At 34.9% G+C, this 23449-nt stretch overlaps 1 protein-coding gene across 1 annotated transcript in view; it reads left to right on the top strand.

Annotated features, from left to right (window-relative positions):
* Positions 1-138: 138 nt before the first annotated feature.
* Positions 139-23449, top strand: part of LOC148941042 (NADH dehydrogenase [ubiquinone] 1 subunit C2-like) — a 49440-nt gene continuing 26129 nt past the window's right edge. The window contains exons 1-2 of the mRNA XM_089105651.1: positions 139-344; positions 18966-19109. Of these exons, the coding sequence (XP_088961777.1) occupies positions 161-344; positions 18966-19109 (328 nt within the window). The 5' untranslated portion in view covers positions 139-160. The remainder of the gene's footprint in view (positions 345-18965; positions 19110-23449) is intronic.

Here is a 23449-nt window from a genome sequence, read left to right as displayed (position 1 = left end):
TTCGTTCAGTTACATGCTCGACTGGGCTGAACAGGGCAAGGAGTATACTAATATATGATGTGATATGCCATTGTGTGTATCTATGAGCGGTTTGCCTCCTTAAGCCTTTTGTTTTATATGGTGATCGCAACACTGGAAATAAAACACGTTTTTTTCAAAAATGGGATATCAGACAAATCTCCCGGAAAACTGTCGGACTGCTTATGATAGAGATGATGATGACGAACTGACTGCTATCCCCAGACCTACAATCAAGGAAATTCGTTTACCACTAGTTGCAGCTTCAGTCGGAATTGCTTTCCCCCTTCTCAGGAATGCACTTTTAAAAAGACCCATATATGCTGGTAACTATATGAGCTAGCCTAGTCCCATGTTCAGTAAGCTTATTACAATAGATTTTTATAATCTTAGGCATTCAATAGCTAATTGCAATTTAAGGTAGAATTCTTCTTTAGCCACTTTTGGCTATCTTGGAAAGGGGTTAGGTTAGGAAAATGGAGCTTTCAGGGACAGGTCTACAAGCTAAAGTATGTCATGGGAAGGTATTTTAAAGTACATAGGTCTACCTCCATTGCTTCTCCCTCCTGAGGGTCCTGACCTTTGATGACCTTTAAAAATCTATGTGTTATAAATGTGAAACCTTGTAAAATAGTTCTTCTGCTTAAATGAAGTAGCCTACAACAAAATTGTTTTCACCTCTACAACTTTAATCAATCCCTATTTCTAAGGTTTTAAAGATATACAAATAAATTTCCTTAATTTGAAAAAAAAACAATAGTATAGCTTAAAACTCTACTCAAATGACAGGAATTGCATTTTCAGAACTTATGACAGAGTAAAAGAAATTGATAACTGAAAATTAAGGTAAAATGCTGTTTTGTCAAAATTTCAATAGTTATAGACAGATATCCACTCTGACTATTGGAAAAAATTAGTTTATGAGCTTATATAGAATAGGGGACTCCACCCTTTGACAATTTGAAAAAATTAGTTTATAAGCTTATATAGAATGGTACTATCTAATCTTCTTATAATTAAAAACATTTTAGTCATATAGTTAGAAAATCTGGCATATCTGTATAGGAAAAATCTATATTTACCAACTAGTTGACTAAAAACTTCTCCCCAACAAAAATTAATTTTTCCAACTAGTTACTAATGACTTCATCCCCAGCAACACTTAAATTTATACATATATATATATATATATATATATATATATATATATATATATATATATATATATATATATATATATATATATATATATATATATATATATATATATATATATATATATATATATATATATATATATAATATATATATAGGCTGTATATATATATATAAACAAAAATCAGCGAAGAAAGGAAACAAGGACAATTAACAGCCAGTGAAAAAAAATTGAAAAAATTATGCAAATATTTCGGTCAAGACCTCCGCTGACCGTCCTCAGTTGCAGAATAAAACTGATAAAAATGTAAAAACCAAACCTTAAAATAAAAACACCAAACTAAAATTGGACGACCCTTTCCTAGTAACGGTGAAAGGGTAACTGGTGATTTTATATATATATATATATATACATATATATATATATATATATATATATATATATATATATATATATATATATATATATATATATATATATATATATATATATATATATATATATATATATATATATATATACATATATGTGTCAACTAGGGTCCTTCTGGTCCTATAATGTCAGTAAGTAGGTGGACTTTACATGTGTGTTCCCTATGTCCTGCTGGACTCACTAGGCCTAAAATACTGGTTTTCAGGATTGGCTAATTCAAAGAGATTGTATATATATGCACTGTCCAGAGTGCGCCATCTGGTAGTATCCTGTAACAATAGTGATATTTGATTTGGCAATAACCCCTATTCTTTTGACATATTTTATATATTCAGGATAAATTCTAACTATTGTTAGTCAACTCAGTTGGAAAATGAATTGTTTTCCTGGGACAATGTTTCTTTCCAGCTAGTTGGCAAAGTTAAGTTTTGCTGGGGAGAAGTTATTTGTCAACTAGTTGGAAAAATTGAGTTTTGCTGGGGAGAAGTTATTAGTCAACTAGTTGGAAAGAGGAAAGTTTTGCTGCAATGACATGTTACTGTCAACCTGGTTGGCATACATTTAAGCTATTGCTTTCAGAGGAGAAGTCATTGTTCATAGGTTGGAAAAATCTAATTTTTGCTGGGGAGAAGTTGATGATGTCGGATGGTTGGAAAAATTAAGTTGCTGTAGGAGAGATTGTTAAGTCAAGCTAGGTTGGAAAAGGAAAGTTTTGCTGGGGCAACATTTGCTGTCGACTAGTTGACGAAATTCTAAGTATTGCTGGGAGGGGAGTCATTGGTCAACTAGTTGGGAAAATTAATTTTTTTTTGCTGGGGAGAAGTTATTTAGATCAACTGAGTTGTTCAACTTTAGATTTTTTCCTATACAGATGTGCCAAATTTTCTAACTAGGTGACTCAAAATGTTTTTAAAATTATAAAGGAGAGTTAGATAAGAGCACATGTTCTGCATAGCTTATAAACTAATTTTTCCAATAGTCAAGGGGTGGAGTCCCAGTATGGACCCGTCTTATGTAGACAAATTCCAGGACCCTCTAGAGGAGAAGGGGTAGGTGCTCCAAACACTTCCCAGAACATAGGCTACTTTAGCCTAGAGACCCATCCCTGAAAGTTACATTTTCCTAACCTGACCCCTTTCCAAGATAGCCAAGAGTAGCTAAAGTGGAATTTTACCCTTAAAGATCTTGTTGAAATCTATTACAATTAATTGTTTGCTGTGCTTAAGAGCTCAATAAGCTGCAATTTGCCCTTTTACAGATGGAAAATTTTTGGTATATTTATCTATAACAGTACTGGTATATATATATAGTTGTTGGTGCATTCTGAAGGAAACACACTAAACAATTAAAATTAAGCTATTACCATTTTATGCCTTTTATGGTGTGTCCAAATAGGCTATTGGGCAAATTTCTAGGTGGCACTATAATTTAAATATAAGATGAAAGTGAAAATGTCATTTAATGCCTTTTTTATGCTTTTGTAATTCAATAATCTTTTTCTGGGGCTGAGTTGCATCTATGAGCCCTTAGAAGAGCCCTGAAGAGTTATCTTGCATAGTTAAGTGCTATTGAAGAGACAGTTCAAAAATATATCTCTCTGGTTTATAACTAAGTTGTTCAATAGTAATAAATCCAAAAAATTCTTATAACAATTCAAACCTAATTTATTAGGCAACTCAAATATACTGTTTTCCTACTGTTTCAAGTTTTTCAAATGCCATTGACAAAAATAGCACTTAATTTTGTGATTTGAAATTTTGCTGTTGTTAATTCAGGGTATATTCCAATTCAGGATATATATTTGCACATTAGGGGGTGGGGAGAGGTTGGTAAATGTCATGGTAACTTTTGTGTGAATACTTATAATTCTAGCTAGGATGAAGTGAAAACATCATTTGATGCTTTTTTTTTTATGTTTTTTCATAATTCATATAAAATACCTTTGGAGCCCCTGTATGGACTCAAGATGTAGCTAGCCTCAGAAGCAGTTATTGAATTTTGGAAGAGCATAAAAAAAGGCATCAAATAACGTTTTCACTTTCATCCTAGCTAGATTATAGCGCCACCTAGAAATTTACTGGCCATTGTTAGTGCTTTTATAGCAGTACAGCCTTCCCTCTCAAAGTAATTCCAGATATAGCCATAGTAATGTATGAAAAACCAAAAGAAAAAGCTGAAATTCTCACTTTGTAATATGTAGGCCTGGTATGTTTCTATTAATCAGATTATTCTCCACTTTAAAATCATTTCCAATAATGCTCTTTCAAATATACTGTTAACTCAAATATACTGTTTTCCTACTGTTTCAAAGTTTTCAAATGCCATTGACAAAAATAGCACTTAATTTTGTGATTTGAAATTTTGCTGTTGTTAATTCAGGGTATATTCCAATTCAGGATATATATTTGCACATTAGGGGGGTGGGGGGGGAGGTTGGTAAAGGTCATGGTAACTTTGCTGTGGGCCATATAATTTAGCTAGGATGAAGGGAAAACATCATTTGATGCTTTTTTTTTTATGTTTTTTCATATATTATAGATACACTCAGGCCCTTGTAAGGGCTCAAGATTCAATTAGCCCCAGAACAAATTTAATTATGAAAGAGCATAAAAAAAGCATCAAATGATATTTTCACTTTCATCTTAGCTAAATTATAGTACCACCTAGAAATTTACTGGCCATTGTTAGTGCTTTTATAGCAGTACAGCCCGCCCCCTCTGATAATTCCAGATATAGCCATAGTAATGTATGAAAAACCAAAAGAAAACAATGAAATTCTCACTTTGTAATATGTAGGCCTGGTATGTTTCTATTAATCAGATTATTCTCCACTTTAAAATCATTTCCAATAATGCTCTTTCATCCAACATTGCAATCAGTCACAGGTGAACTGAAGCTCATCAGGTTGAGGCTACAGATACCTATTCAAACAGAGAACATATTTCATAGGTGTATCAGATGATACAATTAACTAGGAAATATATTATTATGTCTACTGCCTATGAAGCAACCATGATGCTTAGAAAAAGCATAACATATGGAATCTAATATGACCCTGGCGCCGCGCCAATGAGGGAAGATCGGCGGTGGCGGGCCAAAAACAGCGTGCCGCGCCACTGGTAAGACGTCGGCGGCGCGCCGCCAGTGCAATCAATGTTGACTGCAAACATTAATGTTTTCATCAGTCTTTCTCAAATCACAGCTTAGATTTACAACAGATTTGAGCCTATTCATCAGTTCAAAAATTCACAAGTTGCTGGCTGGAAACTGGTCTTCTTTGTTATTCATCAAGAGAAGTAGACATCTGGTAGAAACAAAATAGCTGTGGCATTTCAGAACCCTTGCATAATATGAGTAGTTGAAGTATCTATTAGCTATGTGTTCTAAACATAAATAATTATCAAAATTAGTAGTATTTTTCATCAAGCATATCACAAAATTCGTCAGTTGTGTGGGTAAAAACTTTGAATATAACTTTGAACTTAGAAGCTTAATTTTTTCATAATGCCCTTTGCCTATATCTGTTTTGTCACCTTTAAAACAGTTGAAATGGGCGACTTTGGTATTGTTTTTTTTTTTGCTCTTTTGGATTGGATTCCTAAGAAGCCTTCTTGCATTAAAAACTGGTTTTTAATAACAATTTAAAAAAAATGTATTTTAAAGTTTCTTTTTTGGCTTCTTTATAGAATATATGTCATGTAGGCTAAGGCTGGACTGCTTCTTTTTTATTGCTTTTGGCTGCACTTTTGAATATTATTCATTTTTTCTTTTGGGGATTCATTCCAAATTATAAACTGATAAATACCTAATATCAGTCAAATTATAAACTGCATCTAAAAGGAGTAAATTTATCAAATTGAAAAATTACAATTACAATTACAATGACACAAAAACATTTAATAGTTTATTTGCTATGAAGAAAAATGAATTGCCAGCTATTTTCTTAGGTAAAAAATGAAAAGCTCATCCGTTTTAAGTGTAATTAAATGAAATAATATGCAGACTGAAGTAGCTCCAGGAAGATGTTGATATTTTCATCCTAGTTTGTCACTTTTAATCCAAGCAAAATGTTAGGACACTTAGTATCAGTTATTGAGTTTAAGCTTTGATTTCCAAATGCTCAAAAAATTACAAAATTTAAGAAAGTTGCAACAATAAGTTACCTGTGGTCAAAATACTCAGAGACTCCTCTTTGATCCCCACCAGGCTCAAAGCTTCTGCTATGGTCATTTCCATGGAAATCTCCAAAGAGTTTCTTTTTAAAACAGCTTTCAGCGTAGTTAGAGGTATTTAGACTTTTTTTGCTTTCTTCAAAGCTTTGAAAAAGTAGTATAATATTCCAAATGTTACATTTGTGTATATTTTTGGTAATCATTTGTGGGGTGATCGAATTTTCTAAACCACTGTAGATATGTAAGAACGTTGCAACATCTAGTACCCTGAGGTCATAAAACTGTCAAAGACTCCTCCTTTAACCTCCCAAATTGAAAGCTTTTATTATGACCTGGCCTTTTAATGTAACTTGGGCACTGGAACAAGGGCTCCATTGTCACTCGAGCGCAACGTTAGGTGGGGATGTCGATATCACTTTCGTCACACCAATTCGTTTTAGTGTGAATCTGCCTGGTACTTATGAATGAATGTTTTCAAAGTAAACTCATTTCATCAATAAGGAAAAAAACAGATTGGACACATATGTCCCTTTCCCTTTGGACAATAAAACCATGCAAGTGCTGTATCAAGTATAACTCATGAAAATCTTGTTAATTTTGTCAACCTTTCAACTTTTTGGCATCCCTGCTTTCAATAAAAAAAAAATCAAGGTACTATCACTTAAATATAATAACTCCCTATGCCCCCCCCCTTCTGGATACCATCTTGATAGGATACCGTCTCTGCTTTAAATAAAAAAAAATAATTAACTTATTGGCACCCCTGCTTTAAATAGAAAAATCGAGGTATTATCATTTAAATATGATAGCTCAATACCCCCTCCCCCTCTGGATACCACCTTGATAGGATGCCGTCTCTGCTTTAAATTTAAAAAAAATCAACTTTTTGGGATCCCGGCTTTCAATAAATAAATTTTAGTGCTTTTATAATTTAAAAGTTATACCGCCCTACCCCCCCCCCCTCTGGAAACCACCCTGATTGGATACCGTTTCAGATTTCATTAGAAGAATAATTTACTTAATAATTAATTAGGTAACTAAGCGGTTCCAACAAACACGCAAAATAACGTTAAACAGCTGAGTGTTCCTTGAAAAGAGATTGAGGGTATGAGTAAAGGGGTACAAAGACAACAACAAAAATGTCGAAATTATTCAGATATACCTCAAATTATTGGAAAACTGAGTAATAGATTCGCCATGGCATTCCATAAGATCCAAAGAATCTAATTAAAAGGGAGCACACACAAAAGCCAAATAAGGCCAGTAGCCTATGAGAAATCGCCAAATACCCAAGAAAATCAAAAAGTCCCAGTGGGGGAGTCTTGGTATATTAATATATTTCAATAGTTTCCCAGAGAGTTTAATATAATTTACTCCTCTCTCCACTTTAAATGAAAAAAATAATTATCGTTTGGGCATCCCTACTTTCAATAATTAATTAAAATAAATGAAGTATTATCATTCTAAAATGATATCCCCCTATCCCCCCTCCCCTATAGGCAATAATTTACAATTTATTTATGAATCATATTTTTGGGGTAGCTTTTGGTTCAATATTTAATTCCCCAACCTTGTACATAGCTTAGTCTATAGCTAAATTTTGTCTCAATTGAAGGTGGTTTTTTTTTGGGGGGGGGGGGTAAAAATATTCCACAAAGAAGATTGTATTTTCTATCAGGCATTTAGTAATTGAGTATTAAACATTAAGAAAATCTTATCTAAAAACAGCAAAAAAAAAAAAAAATCTCAAACTTACAATTTAGCTGTAGAAACAATCTGTCGGCTGTCAATTTCAAAATCCAACAAAAGGCTGAAGCTGTAGGCCTATAGTAGTGAATGCATTCTATAATTCTATTCAACTTGAAAATAAAATTCTTGACTACGAATGATGTAAGAAATAACGATTTGGAAACTGCATTCGAAATCATTTAAACTCATTTTATAAAGACAATACTTTTTTTTGTCAACATATGAAGAACTGTGTATATTGCAGTAATTGCATTAGAATATTCCATCAATCTGGTTTTTATGCCAAGTAACAACAGAGACGAAAATTAATTAACTATTTAACAGTAAAGAACTAGGGAATTAACAGCAATATTTGACAGGAAAAGTCACTTGTTTTAAATTACAACGGGTGGCGTGAGAATTGCGTGATTTTCAAGGATTCGGGGAACCAAGTTTTTTTTTCGGGGTGACGCATAGATTTTCGGGGAAATCCCCAAAAATTCGGGGATAGTGCAAGCCCTGCTTGATTTCTAATCAGGAAATCAAAATCAAGACCCCGGCGCGGCGCCGGGGTCTAAATCTAATGATAGCCTACTACTTTTATTTAATAGCATGTAATTTTTTTCAGAAGTGGTGGGTAACCCCTGGATATTTACAGTACTTTTATTTTAAACAGGACTTTTGGTTAGTTTCTAAGGTTCTATAGGTTTACAGAATGTTCTTATATACATTTTGTAAGTATATCATTTGTATACTCAAACTTTAATTACACTTGTTCAATAAGTTATTACAATTAATTGGTAATTGGTTGTAATTACTTCTGTGCATAGCCTATATCGAACTAAACACCATAATAACAAAAGAGGCCCTCTTTTGTTATTATTAATTAAAAAAAACTTTTTCTACAAAAATAAGTTTTTCAAAGAAAAGTAAAGAACAGCATTAAATAAAAAATGAGCAAAAATAAAATCAAATAATCTGCCAAGCCTGAAACTACAACAAACCAGCATCAATAAATAAATAAAACTCAGAACGCACAGAAATTACAATAAATAGCCGAGTCAAACTCAAAACGAGCAGAAATTAACATAAGTTGGGCTCAAAACCCCCTATGCCTTCCCAAGGCCAGAACATAATTTGCACTTTACTGAAAAAACATAAATGTTTTTACTTTTATAACTTTAATAAATCAATAATATTAACATTTTGATTACTAAATATCAGTATATGTTTGTATTTTTTTCAGTAAAGTGCAAATTATGTTCTTGCCTTGGGAAGGCATAGGGGTTTTGAGCCCAACTTATGTTGGGAATTAGCATTAACATAGTGCATTTTGATTTAATCTTAAGGCAACATTTAGTTTTTAAACATGATTGGCAAATGGGAGGGTGGGCATGGGAGGGGGTTAGTTGCCCTCCAATCACTTTTGACTATTAAAAAGGGCATCAGCCCTTTCTATTTTCAATCAAATGAGCCCTTTTCGAAGCCTACGACAACTCCTTCCATATGAAGTGCCCTGGTCTAAAAAAAAAAAAAAAAAAAAAAAAAAAAAAAAATAAAAAAAAAAATTATACATTATTAAAAAGGGCTATGACTATTAAAAAGGGAACTAGGCCTTTTGATTTCCAATCGAATGAGCCCTTTTTTAGTTTCTATGACCACGCTTTCTATAACCACCTTATATGCCCCCAGGGCATAAATTACAACCTTTACCCTAAGGGCTGTGAGTCATCCTCTAAGACATAATTTCTAGAACTTTCAACTATGTTAAACCAAATGGCTATCTCAAAATTTTGATTGGATGTGTTTGGGGAAATGATGGTTGTGACAGGGGCATTAGTCACTCTCCAATCACTTTCAACTATTAAAAAAGGCACTAGCCCTTTCAATTTCCAATCAAATGAGACCTTTTGAAGTTTCTACAACAACGCTTTCAAAAAAACCTTATATACTCCCAGGGCATAACTTACAACCCTTGCCCTGAGGGCTGGGGGGGGGGGGCTGTCATCCTCAAAGACATAAATTCCAGAACTTTCTGCTAGGTTGAACAAAATGGCTATCTCAAAATTTTGGTTGGATGTGTTTGGGGGAATGGGGGGCGGGAGAGGGGGGTTAGTTACCCTCCAATCACTTTTGAGTATTAAAAAGGGCAATTTCAATTTCCAATCAAACGAGCCCTTTTTGAAATTTCTACAATAACTTTCTATATAAACTTTATATGCCCCCAGGGCATAACTTACAACCCTTGCATTGAGGGCTCTGAGGGGGTTATCATCCTAAAAGACCTAATTTTCAGAACTGTCAACTACGTTGAACAAAATGGCTATCTCAAAACTTCGATTGGATGTGTTTGGGGAAATGCTGTGTGTGAGAGGGTGGTTAGTTGCCCTTCAATCAATTTCGACAATTAATAAGGGCACTAGCCCTTTCAATTTCCAATCGAATGAGCCCTTTTTGAAGTTTCTACAACATTGCTTTCTATAAAAAAACCTTATATGCCCCCAGGGCATAACTTAGAACCCTTGCCCTGTGGCTTGTGGGAGGGGGGAGGGGTTGGCATCCTTAAAAACCTAATTTCAAAAACTTTCAGCTATTTTGAACAAAATAGCCATCTAAAAATTTTGATTTTATGTGTTTGGGGAAAAGATGGGCTGAGAGGGGGGTTAGTTGCCCTCAAATTACTTTTGACTATTAAAAAGGTCACTAGCCCTTTGAACTTCCAATCAAATAAGCCCTTTTTCAAGTTTCTATTACAAAGATTTCAATAAAAACCTTATATGCCATGGGGGATAACTTATAACCTTTGCCTTGAAGACTCTGGGGGAGTGTCTGGCTCAAAGGTATAATTTCCGGAACTTTAAACCGCATGGAACAAAATGGCTATCTCAAAATTTTGATTGGATTTGTTGGGGAAATGGTGGGCGTGGAAGGGGTGTTAGTTGCCTTCCAATTACTTTCGACTATTAAAAAGGGCACTAGCCATTTCAATTTACAATCGAATAAGCCTTTTTGAAGTTTCTACGACAACGCTTTCTCGAAAAACCTTATACGCCCCCAGGGCATAACTTACAACCCTTACCCTGAGGGCTGTGGGGTGTTGTCATCCTCAAAGTCCTAATTTCCAGAACTTTCAACTGTGTTGAAAAAAAATGGCTATCTTCAAGTTTTGATTGGATGTGTTTGGGGAAAAGGTGGGCGTGAGAGGGGCGTTAGTTGCCCTACAATCACTTTCGACAATTAAAAACGGCACTAGCCCTTTGAATTTCCAATTGAATGAGTCTATTTTGAAGTTTCTACAACAATGCTTTCTATTAAAACCTTATATGCCCCCAGGGAATAACTTACAACCCTTGCCCTGAGTGCTGTGGGGAGTGTCCTCCTCAAAAAAATAATTTCCATTTTTTTTTTAAATCAACTATGCTGAACAAAATGACTATCCCAAAATTTTTATTGGATGTGTTTCAGTAAATGGTGGGCATGGAAGGTGTGTTAGTTGTCTTGCAATCACCTTCAACTATTAAAAAGGGCACAAGCCACTCCAATGTCCAATTGAATGAGCCCTTTTCGAAGTGTCTATGACAACTTCTTTGATACAAAAAGCCCTGGTCTAAAGAAAAAAATTATAAATAATACATTGTGCCAACATTGTTCTTATATGCCCCCAGGGCACAACTTAAAACCCTTGCTCTGAAGGTTGTGGGGGAGTGTCCTCCTCAAAAACACATTGTCTATCTGGAAATCAACTACACTGAACAAAATTTGAGTGGATGTGTTTGGGGAAAATGGTGGGCATTGAAGGGGTGTTAGTTGCCTTCCAATCATTTTCGACCATCAAAAAGGGCACAAGCCACTCCAATTTCCATTCGAATGAGCCTTTTTCAAAGTTTCTATGACAACTGCTTTGATTGATTCTTTGACAGGTTGTTATCCTTTAAAGACCTAATTTCCAAAACTTTCAACTATGTTGAATAAAATGGGTATCTAAAAATTTTGATTGGATGTGTTTGGGGAAAAGGTGGGGATGAGAGAGGTCATATGCCCCCAGGGCATAACTTATAACCCTTGCCCTGAAGACTGTGGAGGGGTCAAAGGTATAATTTCCTGAACTTTAAACTGCATAGAACAATATGGCTGTCTCAAAATTTTGAGATAGCCATTGAACACTGGCTGCTATAAGAGTAAATTGTTGATCATTTCATGAATTTCATAACAGTGTTGTGGTTTTTAAAACTCACAAAGTGACTTAGTGTACAATCTCTTTACTCTGGTGTATACACAGAGGCATTCCTGAGATTCATAATCATAAATGATCTAAAATTTGTTGTTTCTTCTTTATTTTGCTGTGAAAACTTTAACAGCTTTGCCTGACACATACTAGGAAAACCTTTTTTTTACACAATGGCATATTCCGCTTACTAAAGCAAATTTAAACATAAATTTAATAAATATTAATAAAAATAAATTTAATAAAATAAAAGCAAATTTAAACATAAATTTAAAATATAAATAAAATTTTAAAATATAACATATATTATATAAAATATAATAATATTTAATTATTTATAATTTATAATATTTAATTATTTAATAATATAAAATATTATTATTTTATATAATATGTTATGTAAAATATAACATTATATTTTAAAATGTAAAATATAATATATGTTATCTTAAAATATAACATAAATTTTAATATAAATAAAATTAAACATCAAATTTAATAAAAGCAAATTTAAACATAAATTTAAATTTAAACAGTACTTTATTAAGCTCTCAGAATGCATCTAAGACTACCACAGAAAATTTATGACTTGATTTTTATCTGTCAATACTATCATAAGTGATTTAAAATTTACTGTTTTTTCTTTATTTTTCTCTTTACTTTAACAGATTCTGCAAATAAGTTTTCCTTACACAATGGCATATTCTTCTTATTAAAGTCGTTTGAACAGTACTGTATGAAAGTCTCAAAACACATGCAAGATGACCACAGGAAAATGTTGACTGATTTTATCTATCAACACTATCTTCAAGTCTACCAAAAATCTACCAATCTTAAGTCATCTTTGTTGGATTTTTCAATAAGAGTAAGGGATACACTGAATCTTTGTCAAATAGAAAATGTATATGTACAGGACAAGGTTCCTGCTGAGCTAACATCATTGAGCAGACATCAACATCATCATGAGGAGACATCATTTTGGAGATGTTAGAATTTATGCCCCATTCCCTTCTGGCCTTTTAACCACACAATAGACAGTTAATTAACAAATATGTAAGGCAACTGTCCTTTTAATATTGCAGAGGAAAATTGGGAATGCAATTAGCTGGTCTGGGTAATGTTCTCTCCTTTGTTTCTTATTTAAACGTTTAATGACCCAAGCACCTAAAAATAAAATAGAACACAAGAATTTAGAATATTTAGAATATTAGAATATCTGCATCTTCTCTCTTCTGAAACTAGACACTGTTTGATCTTCATGTTGTCAACATAACTTTGCTGATTGAGGTTGAGGTTCATACAGATCAAAGGCTTCACCATCCTTTCAGAATGGGTAGCTGTTCAAAATCCAGCATTTGATGTAATTGGGTCAGTCTGGTTGTTGGGGGTAACATCTCTGCAGTTGTTGTTGAGTAAGTCATTGGGTAAGGAACGGGTTGGTTTGGTGTCACTGATGTTGTTACCAGGTAAGTTAGGGCAAGAGAAACCTCCAAATGGATATTTGTAGGTTGTTTCTTTATGGGTGTTATTGTCCTAGATATCTATTTTTCTCAAGCAGATAAATTGGTGATTGCACCTAATCTTACCACTGCTATCTAGAAGTATAGTACAAGATCTAGGAGGGTATGGGAGCTGTTCAGTTACAACTGCTTTTTTCCATTGTTCATTTTCTTGCAGCTTCACTTAGACCTTTTCTCCTACTCTAATAGGACTGAGATCTTTGGCTGATCTGTTGTAATACATCTGCTGGCTTTTCTGGGACTTTCTCCTTCTTTGTTCTACCTCTACCGGATTTGTGTATTTCAGCATTAATGTTTGTGGTACAACTGGCAGTATGGACCAAAGTTGTCAATTCATGCTCAACTGCACTGGAGACTGGAATCTATCAACAAGTGTGTTCCTATACTCCAATAATGCAAGATATGGATTGCTTCTGCCGGCCAAAGCTTTAGCCATAACTTGCTTTGCTGTTTGTACCTCTTTCTCACTCATTCCATTTGCCTGTGGATATTGTGGACTTGAGGTTAAATGTTCAATGTTCCAGGTTCCAGTGAATTTCCAGAACTCTTCTGAGGAAAACTGGGGACCATTGTCAGGAGTCATTCTTTTGGGTATTCTGTATCTTGGAAAATGTACTTTGAGCTTGACTATAGCTTGATGTGAGTTGGTATAACTCAAATTACTTTCAGTTGAAAAAAACTTGTTTTTTTATTTAATTTCTGATCGTTTTTTAAATAATGCTGGGAAATCTGGCGCCCCCTTCATAGAAATGTCCCTTCCCCCAAGGAAATATCCTCCATGGAAAAATCCTCCCCCGTAACCCCAACTCCGACCCCCACCCCCCACTAGAAAAAAATTCCTCCTGAAAACGCCTGTATACTTCCCAATAACCAATCATGTATGTAAACAGTGGGCAAAGTTTATAACTTGCAGCCCTTCCCCCGGGAACAGTGGGGGATTAAGTCATCCTTAAAGACATGTTAATCAGATTTTCGACTATGGTGAACAAAATGGCTATCTCAAAATTTTGATTGGGTGACTTCGGGGAAAAATGAGCGTGGGAGGGGGCGAGTTGCCCTCCAATTTTTTGATTATCAAAAAGGGCACTAGAACTTTTAATTTTCGTTCGAATGAGCCCTCTCACGATATTCTAGGACTACTGGATCGATACGATCACCCCTGGGAAACAAATAAACTAACAAATAAACACTCATCCATGATCTTTCTTCTGGCAAAAAATACAAAATTCCGCATTTTTGCAGATAGGAGCTTGAAACTTCTATAGTAGGGTTCTCTGATACGCTGAATCGGTTGATGTAATTTTCATTAGAGTTCTATGACTTTTAGGGGTTTTTTCCCCCTTTTTCCGAAAATAAGGCACATTTTCTTGGGCGCGTAGCTTTTGATGGGTGAGACCAAACTTTATGAAACATATTTTTGAAATTATCATAAAAATTTAATTTTTTTTATGTATTTATTGGTGTTAGAATTCCGTTTTTTAGAGTTTTGATAACTATTGAGCCGGGTCGCTCCTTACTTACAGTTCGTTACCACGAACTGTTTGATAACGTTTCTCTGTCTCTGATAAGGAACGTGAAGTAAACGCTACTGTGCCTCCATCTGCAATCAATTGTCCTCCATGGCCATGCTGTGATGTGTCTGTAATAACCTCTACATTAGTAGCGCTTTGATCAAAGTATGAGAGGTTGTTGCAAATTGCTTTCTGGATGGCTTTCCTTGCAGCATTGTGCTCTTCTTTCCACTAGAACTCCTTGGCCTTGGTTAGTTCTCTCAGTGGCTGATTCAGAGTTGACAAATTCGGAATGTATCTAGATAGATAGTTGTACATTCCCATTAGTGTTTGGAACCCTTCTTTGTTTGATGGCAATGGCATTTCACTGATAGCATGTGTTTTGTTTGGATTGGGTTTTGTTTCCCATGATTGTCGACAGGTGCCCAAAATAGGGTATATTTTCTTGGTCAAAAATGCATTTTTTTTTTTTTTAATGTCACTCCTTGTTCTTGTGCTCTCTGTAGCACTGCCTGTAATACCCGATCATGCTCATTGTCATTTTTTGCAGCTGCAGCAATATTGTCGACTATCAGTCCTATTGCTAAGCCTTCGAACACTGACTCCATGCGTTTTTTGTATTCGTCTTGTGCAGATATAAGTCCGAACGGGTATCTTTTAAATCTATACCTTCCGAATGTGGTGGTAAATGTAGTGAGATTTGCTGATTCTTCATCTAATATCATTGACCAGTATCTGCTCCTAGCGTCCAGCTTGAAAAACTTTTTAGCTCCATGACACTTGGCAGCCACGTCTTCAAAGCAAGGTATTGGGTGATAAGGTCTTTTTATCCACTTGTTTAAATAAACAGGATCTAAACATATTCTCAAGTCTCCATTTTGTTTGTGAACGAAGACAATGGATTTAACCCATTATGTGGGTTTTTCCACTTTTTCTATTGCACCAAGTGACTCTAATCTGTGTAGCTCTGCACTCAGTTTTGGCTGGATAGTAAATGGTACGCGTTTAGGTGGCTTTACTATCGGAATTAATCCATCTTTCAGATGTACGTGGTAGGTCTCTGGGAGCATGCAAATGCCTTCAAAGATGTCTTTGTATTCTGATTAGGTTTGTTGCACCTTTTTCCGCATCTTAGTTGCTGAAATTTGTGTATTGCTAATGCCAACACTTAATATGAACTGGACTCAAGTTCATCTTTTCACTGATTTGTTGACTCAGAATTGGTCCCTTGTCTGTATCAACAATATAGAACAAGTGTTATTGTTTGCTTTGCTTGTACTGTATTCCGATTGGTGTTGTTCCTAGAACTGTCATGCTATTGCCCAAGTAACTGGTAAGTATTACTCTGGTTGCAAGCGTCTCTGGTTTTGGGATTAACTTTTTGTATTCACTTGCAGGTATAAAATTGACATCTGTACCTGTGTCAATTTTGAATCTGATCTTTCTGTTGTAGTCAGGTATGTGTAGTTGAACGAACGGTTTCTTTAGTTCTGCATAAATTTGACTTTTATCAATGGCTTCAATGCTGCAGCAGACTTTGGCAAAATGATTCATCTTGTGGCATTTTGAGCAGCTCTTTCCTTTGGCTGGGTATCTGTGTCCTTTTAAGTATGGGTTCCCCCAGTTTGAATTCTGCTGCTTGTTCATGGCTTCAATTTCTTGTTTTATGTGTCCCTGATCTGCTCTTTGGTTCATTTGTGCTTGGGTATCCTGTATTGTCTCAATGGCTCTACTGTTCTGGAAGGCTCTATTCAAGGTAAGTTTGCCTCCTTCACTTTGCAGTTTTTCACGTATCCAGTCAATATAGACACCAAAAACAAGTCTATCTCTAATCATTGTGTCTTTGCTGTCACCAAATTCACAGTCTATTGCAAGGACTTTTAACTCAGTGACATAAGCTTCTATAGTCTCACCATCTCTTTGATTCCTCTTGTGAAAAATGAATCTTCCGAATATTGGGTTAGCTGTAGGCACAACATGTGCACTGAACTTATGAAGATACACTTTTATCCTGTTTGTTTGTGCATCTGTAAGGGCCCATGTACTGTAAATGTCCAAGCCTTTTTCACCAACCCAAATCAGAAGGTATGAACATTTGACAGCTTTAATTTTCTCCACCAGTGATATTTTCGACGTAACACCTTTAAATTAGGTGTTGTTTTCTTAGACCACACTGCCGTTCTAAGACGAACAAATAAACTTTCAAATGGGGATAAATCCATTTATTTAGACAGTGAAAGTAGGTGTTATGTCGAAAATACGTCGTATATATGGGGAGATGAGACCAACCCAGTAAACATCTAAAAACTCAACATTTGGTTTGCAATTAGAAGACACGGAAGGCTTTACCACTCATTGGAATTTTTTTTACACTTGGGCAAGATTAAAGAAGAAAGTTTACATCAAGAACTTTGAATGAACTTTGTCAACGAAATCTCTCTGACAATAATCTCGTGAATAATCTAGACGTTCATTATTTTATTAACGACCCGAAAAGTTATTTTTTTTGTTGCATATAAATATGCTAGTTTCAATTTTACTGTTTTAGTATTTCTACTGAAAACGGTCACTGTAAATGTGACCGAAATATCTGGACTTTTGTATCTGTTTTTTCACTGTCTAAATAAATGGATTTATCCCCATTTGAAAGTTTATTTGTTCGTCCACCAGTGATCTGGAAAACATAAGTTTGCAGTGTTGCCTGAACCTTTTCCAGGCTGATTTCAGGTTGTGTGATGACCAGTCAATTGTTGGAATTGGTGTGCCTTCCATCCCACTTCTGACACCATCTAACGTCCCTCCTTTGTTTCTTATTTTATACGTTTAATGACCCAAGCACCTACAAAATAAAATAAAACACAAATATTTAGAATATTAGAATATCTGCAGTCTGTGACATTGGGTAATTTGTTCATAAAATACCAAATTATTCAAAACTTTCATATAGCTGTATAAAGGCTTCTCATAAATGACCGGTTTTTCTGCAGTTGAGTCTGCACAATAGATTTTGATTTTTTGTAACAATTATCCATATGAATAAAACCAATGCAGAAATATTTCCATAATGTTATTGTCAGGTAACAAGTTTCAAGATTATTTATGAATCTAGGCCAAACATTTGAAATCTATTTTAGAAATGACTGATCAATGGTTTAGGTTTTAGATTTTTTTTTCCAATTTCAAGCAGACTTTAGTAGTAATCTGCCATGATTTCAATAGCTGTGGTAGTCTATATCAGTTTGTTCATGTTTCATCAGATTCCGAAGTTTTCACCCTTTGTTGGTAGTCCATAGTTCAAGCAGGCCTACAGTGATAACTTATACTTTGCAGTAATAAAAAATTATAGCTTATGGTAATATTTCAGATGTGAAAGTTATATATTCCCAAAATTATATAATTATGTAGATTTTCAGAATGTAGATTGAAAATTATATTGTGATATTTCAGATGTTAAAGTTGTAGATCTTCAAATTCTTCAATGCATGAACTTTGAAATGGTTTACAGTACTTGAATTTTTGTAGATTTTAGCTCAAAATATTATATATTTAAAGTCAGAACCTTATTTTTAGGTTTTAGTAACTGGTGCATCACTAAATAGTCTAGGGCTAAGTCTGGCCCTATTAGGTGGAGTTGGGGGGGGGGCAAGGATGCAACTGTCACAGCAGTGACAATTATATTTGTCAATAGTATTGATTGGGGAATCAAATTGTGCTTCTCTTTTGTTATTTTAGTGTTTAGTTGCAAAAGAGACAATATATAGGTTTGTTACCAAACTGTTTCTAATGTTGCTTACAATTTGGGCTACAGTCTTGGTTAATACTTCTCCTGAACAAAACCTTGTAATAACAAAATAATTTATTCATCATATTCTGAAAATCTTTTTGGGATCTTCAGAATTAGTTCTAGTTTGACTGAGGATCCTTAATAATTCTGAGGATTCTGAAAATGTTAGATGACTCTAAGCTGGATTTTTGACATCTTAAAAGTAAAAAAAAAAAAAATCTGAAGTTCAATTTTTGGCAGATACAGTAGACAGAATAATGTGCATTTTATTGAAAATATCTGAAAAACTTTAGAGTTGGAAAATATTCAAAAATATAGTCACAACAACATTGCTGTGTCTAAGCCCAATTCTTGATGCAGCCATTACATCCTTGTTTTGTTTGATATTTTAAATATTTAAAACATCTTTTCTTCTTAAGGAATTCAGTTACCCATATTGGGTGGAATCATTGGATATGTGTTTGGTTCTTCTGTTGAAAGGTGGAGAGATAGAAGATATGCAGAACATTGGGCAACAATAAGACATTATATAATGTTGCACCCAGAAGAATTTGAAGCTGAAGGTTAGTTTCTTTACTACTGTAAATATTAATATACAGTTTGGGAAACAAGATAACTTTAAAAGTACATTTGACACCTATAAGGTACTATAGAACATTCTTCTTGGAAGAGTTTGAAGCTGCAGGTTAGATTCGTAACAGCTCTAAATATTTGAGTACTGATTCAGATTGGTAAATTGGGCAACATTGGTAAGTTGGGCTAACATTAGAATATTGATTTGGAAATCGGGCAACAATAAGGTGTTACATAACGTTGCACCCAGAATAGTTTGAAGCTGCAGGTTGGGTTCTTAACAGCTCTAAATATTTGAGTACTGGTTGGTAAGTTGGGCAAATATTAGTATATTGATTGGTAAATTGGGCAACAGTAAGGCGTTACACAATGTTGCACCCAGAAGAGTTTAAAGCTGCAGGTTAGGTTCTTAGCAGCTCTAAATGTTTGATCACTGATTGGTAAATCAAAAAGTTAAGAATCGGCCAGGCTAATGCATCTTTCAGGAAACTGTCTGAAATTTGGCGCAGCCAGAAGTACTCTCTCCGACTCTAGCTGAGGCTGCTCAACAGCAACGGCCTCTCAAAGCTTTGCTATGGTTCTGAAACTTGGCTCATAGATCAAAGACTTGAAAAGAAACTCCTCGCGTTTGAAAACATCTGTTTAAGGCGCATTCTAAATATCTTCTGGTCCCAAAAAGCAACAAACGCTGCTATACGACAGAAGATATCACAGCCACTGGCTGAGGTCAGCCACTCAGGGCTGACCTCACGAACCGCAATTCCTCAATCCAACCTGAATGGGAAGATGTCTGAGCGGCCTCAGCAATGAGAGATGACGGGCGACTCTTCTTGGATGCCCTAAGTGCCTCAGGAGGCAAAGGAGGATTTAAGGTCTAAGGTAAAGATTGGTCAATGGGGCAACATTGGTGAGTTGGGCAAATATTAGAATATTGATTGGTAAATTGGGCAACAATAAGGCGTTACATAACGTTGCACCCAGAAGATGCTGCAGGTTGGGTCCTTAACAGCTCTAAACATTTGAGTACTGATTGGTAAATTGGGCAACATTGGTAAGTTGGGCAAATATTAGAATATTGATTGGTAAATTGGGCTACAATAAGGCGTTGTATAACGTTGCACCCAGAAGAGTTTGAAGCTGCAGGTTAGGTTCTTAACAGCTCTAAATGTTTGAGTACTGATTGGTAAATAAAAAAGTTAAGAATTGGCCAGGCTAATGCAACTTTTTTTTGGAAACTGTCTGAAATTTGGCGCAGCCAGAAGTACTCTCTCCGACTCAAGCTGAGGCTGTTCAACAGCAACGTCCTCTCAACGCTTCGCTATTGTTCTGAAACTTGGCACATAGATCAAATACTTGAATAGAAACTCCTCGCGTTTGAAAACATCTGTTTAAGGCGCATTCTAAATATCCTCTGGTCCCAAAAAGTAACAAACGCTACTATACGACAGTAGATATCTCAGCCACTGGCTGAGGTCAGCCACTCAGGGCTGACCTCACAAACCTCAATGCCTCAATCCAACCTGAATGGGAAGATGTCTGGGCGGCCTCAGCAATAAGAGATGACTGGCGACTCTTCTTGGATGCCCTATGCGCCTCAGGAGGCAAAGCATGATTTAAGGTCTAAGGAAAAGATTGGTCAATTGGGCAACATTGGTGAGTTGGGCAAATATTAGAATATTGATTGGTAAATTAGGCAACAATAAGACGTTACATAACGCAGCACCGAGAAGAGTTTGAAGCTGCAGGTTGGGTTCTTAACAGCTCTAAATATTTGAGTACTGAATGGTAAATTGGGCAACATTGGTAAGTTGGGCAAATATTAGAATATTGATTGGTAAATTGGGCTACAATAAGGCGTTATATAACGTTGCACCCAGAAGAGTTTGAAGCTGCATGATAGGCTCCTAACAGCTCTAAATATTCGATTACTGATTGGTAAATTGGGCAACATTGGTAAGTTGGGCAAATATTAGAATATTGATTGGTAAATTGGGCTACAATGAGGAATTACATAACAATGCACCCAGAAGAGTTTGGAGCTGAAAGTTTGCTTTTTTTTTATCACAGTAAATGCATTAAACTAATCGCTCACCAGGAAAAATTCAAAGCAGTAGCGTCAATTAGAGGGGATGGTGGGACATATACTCCTTTAGATTTAAAAAAAAACACCTTTTGTGCAGGTACTTTAATTGAAGAAGACCTTTTTTGTATTTTGATTGAAAAAATGACAAATTTGCCCCTCTCCTTCTAGATATTGAAAATATATTTACCCCCCCCCCCCCCCGTTCAATGTCAGTGCTTTGATACCACTGATTAAAATTATACTTGGAAACAAAACATAGTTTATAACATTGTGCCCTGAAGATTTTGAAGCTGAAGGTTTCTTTTTTTCGGTTGTAAACACTAGAATACTAATTGGTAAATCGGGCAACAATAGTGTATAATGTATTACACGTTTATCATAACAACAACGTTGGGGGGGCAGTTGCCCCCCAATGATTTGGGGAAAAAATTATTATATAGCCCATGCCCCTTAACTATCCGGATATGGACCACTCTTGCCCCCCCCCTCAATAAAAATGCTGGAGCTACGCCCCTGTTTGTAGTGAATCTATATGGGTTCGAGCAAAGTTGTTTTCAATGTTGTGTGTGTTGTTGTTGTGACTATATGACTGTAGTATATATTTTCTATGCTCAATGGCAGAATTGTATGATTTCTAAATTCTTTGAATTTAGCAGATTTCGTTGTGACAAATCTTTGCCTTTGGAGTATGTGACTATGAAATGTCTACTTAGCATTACATTTAAAATTGAATGCTATGGTTCTATCTTATTTCTTCGAGCCAAAAAATAAATAAGTAAAGAACAAAGTGTTACTTTAAAGAGTCCCTGTAAGGGCTCAAAATGTAACTTGTGACGATAGCAATTAGTACATTGGAAAAGGTCATGAAAAGTCAAAATGGGTGGTGTTGTCATCTTCTATCTAGCAAAGTAACAGAAAAAGTAAAAAATTACCCAACTTTTTATTTTAGTCATTTATAATGGGTAAGACAATTTTTGGGTCACAATAAATATTGAAACTTAGTGCATTTAAGGCATCGGTGGTAAATGGAGCTAAATTCAGTTCGAAAGCAAGGGCTAAAAAAAAGAAGTAAGATGGGTAAGAAACATGTAAAAAATGGTGCCTGGTCAAGGAAAACTAAAAATTTACCCAACTTTTTATTTTAGACATTTGAAAATTTTTGGTCACAATAAATAGTGAAACTTAGTGCATTTAAGTCAACAGTGGTAAATGTAGCTAAAGTCAGTGCGAAAAATGGGCGCTAAAAAATGAAGGGTAAGATATACTTGACATTCTTCCAAAGCAAACATGTCTAATTTCTCTCTGTCTAATTTCTAATGACAAAAAACTACCATTTTTACCTATTTCTGGAATGGTTACTATTGTTTCAATTAGTCATAACGGTAGAAGTTTATTGAGAAAACAAACTTGTGGAAAGTTGAAAGGAAACACTGGTGTATCTCGTTTTTTTTCTGATTTTCTCTCTGTTGCATACTCCCTCTCTACCCCCCCCCCCTTATTAAGTGAAAACTAAAAAAACATGCTTTGGAAAACGAACTGCCTTACGAATAAAATGTCTTTTATTTATTTCCATTTTTATAAAATTAATATTTTTTTATGCGTAAATTCCTAAAAATAGCGATAATGACATACCCCTCAGACTCTTTATCATGGTTGCAGCAGTAGCTGCAACCTAGCAAACAATAAACCTCAGCCCATATTAACAAAAGATAAAAAAAAACTGGCTAGTGAGAAAAAATTTCAATTTTCAGGTGATTCAGGAATGGTAACTATTATCTCGATTTGTCTTAAAGTAAAATGTAATTTTGAATACCAATTTATAGAAATTTCGAAAAATAGCCTGAAACCCATCAAAAATGGCGTCTGATGGAAACAAAAAGTATACCATTAAAATTGCCATTGCTGAAAACTTTATGAAAGAAACCTACAGCCCCCCGGCTTGAACAATAAGGAAAATCACTATTTTGCATGGGTAGCTCTGATATGTCCTCATTTTTTCTCGTGATTAATTAAAAAAAACTTTTTCCACAAAATAAGTTTTTCAAACAAAAATAAAGAACTCCATTAAACAAAAAATGAGGAAAAATAAAATCAAATAATCTATCAAGCGTGAAACTACCACAAATCAGCATCGATTAATAAATGAAACCCAACACGAACAGAAATTAACATAAGTTGGGCTCAAAACTCTTATGCCTTCCCAAGGCCAGAACAAAATTTGCGCTTTACTGAAAAAAATATAAATGT

Source organism: Artemia sp. Qi Xiang Cuo, chromosome 19, assembly GCF_049724085.1.
Source record: "Artemia sp. Qi Xiang Cuo chromosome 19, ASM4972408v1, whole genome shotgun sequence".
NCBI lineage: Eukaryota > Metazoa > Arthropoda > Branchiopoda > Anostraca > Artemiidae > Artemia > Artemia sp. Qi Xiang Cuo.
Note: the sequence above shows the minus strand (reverse complement) of the source record. Positions and strands in the feature narration are given on the sequence as shown.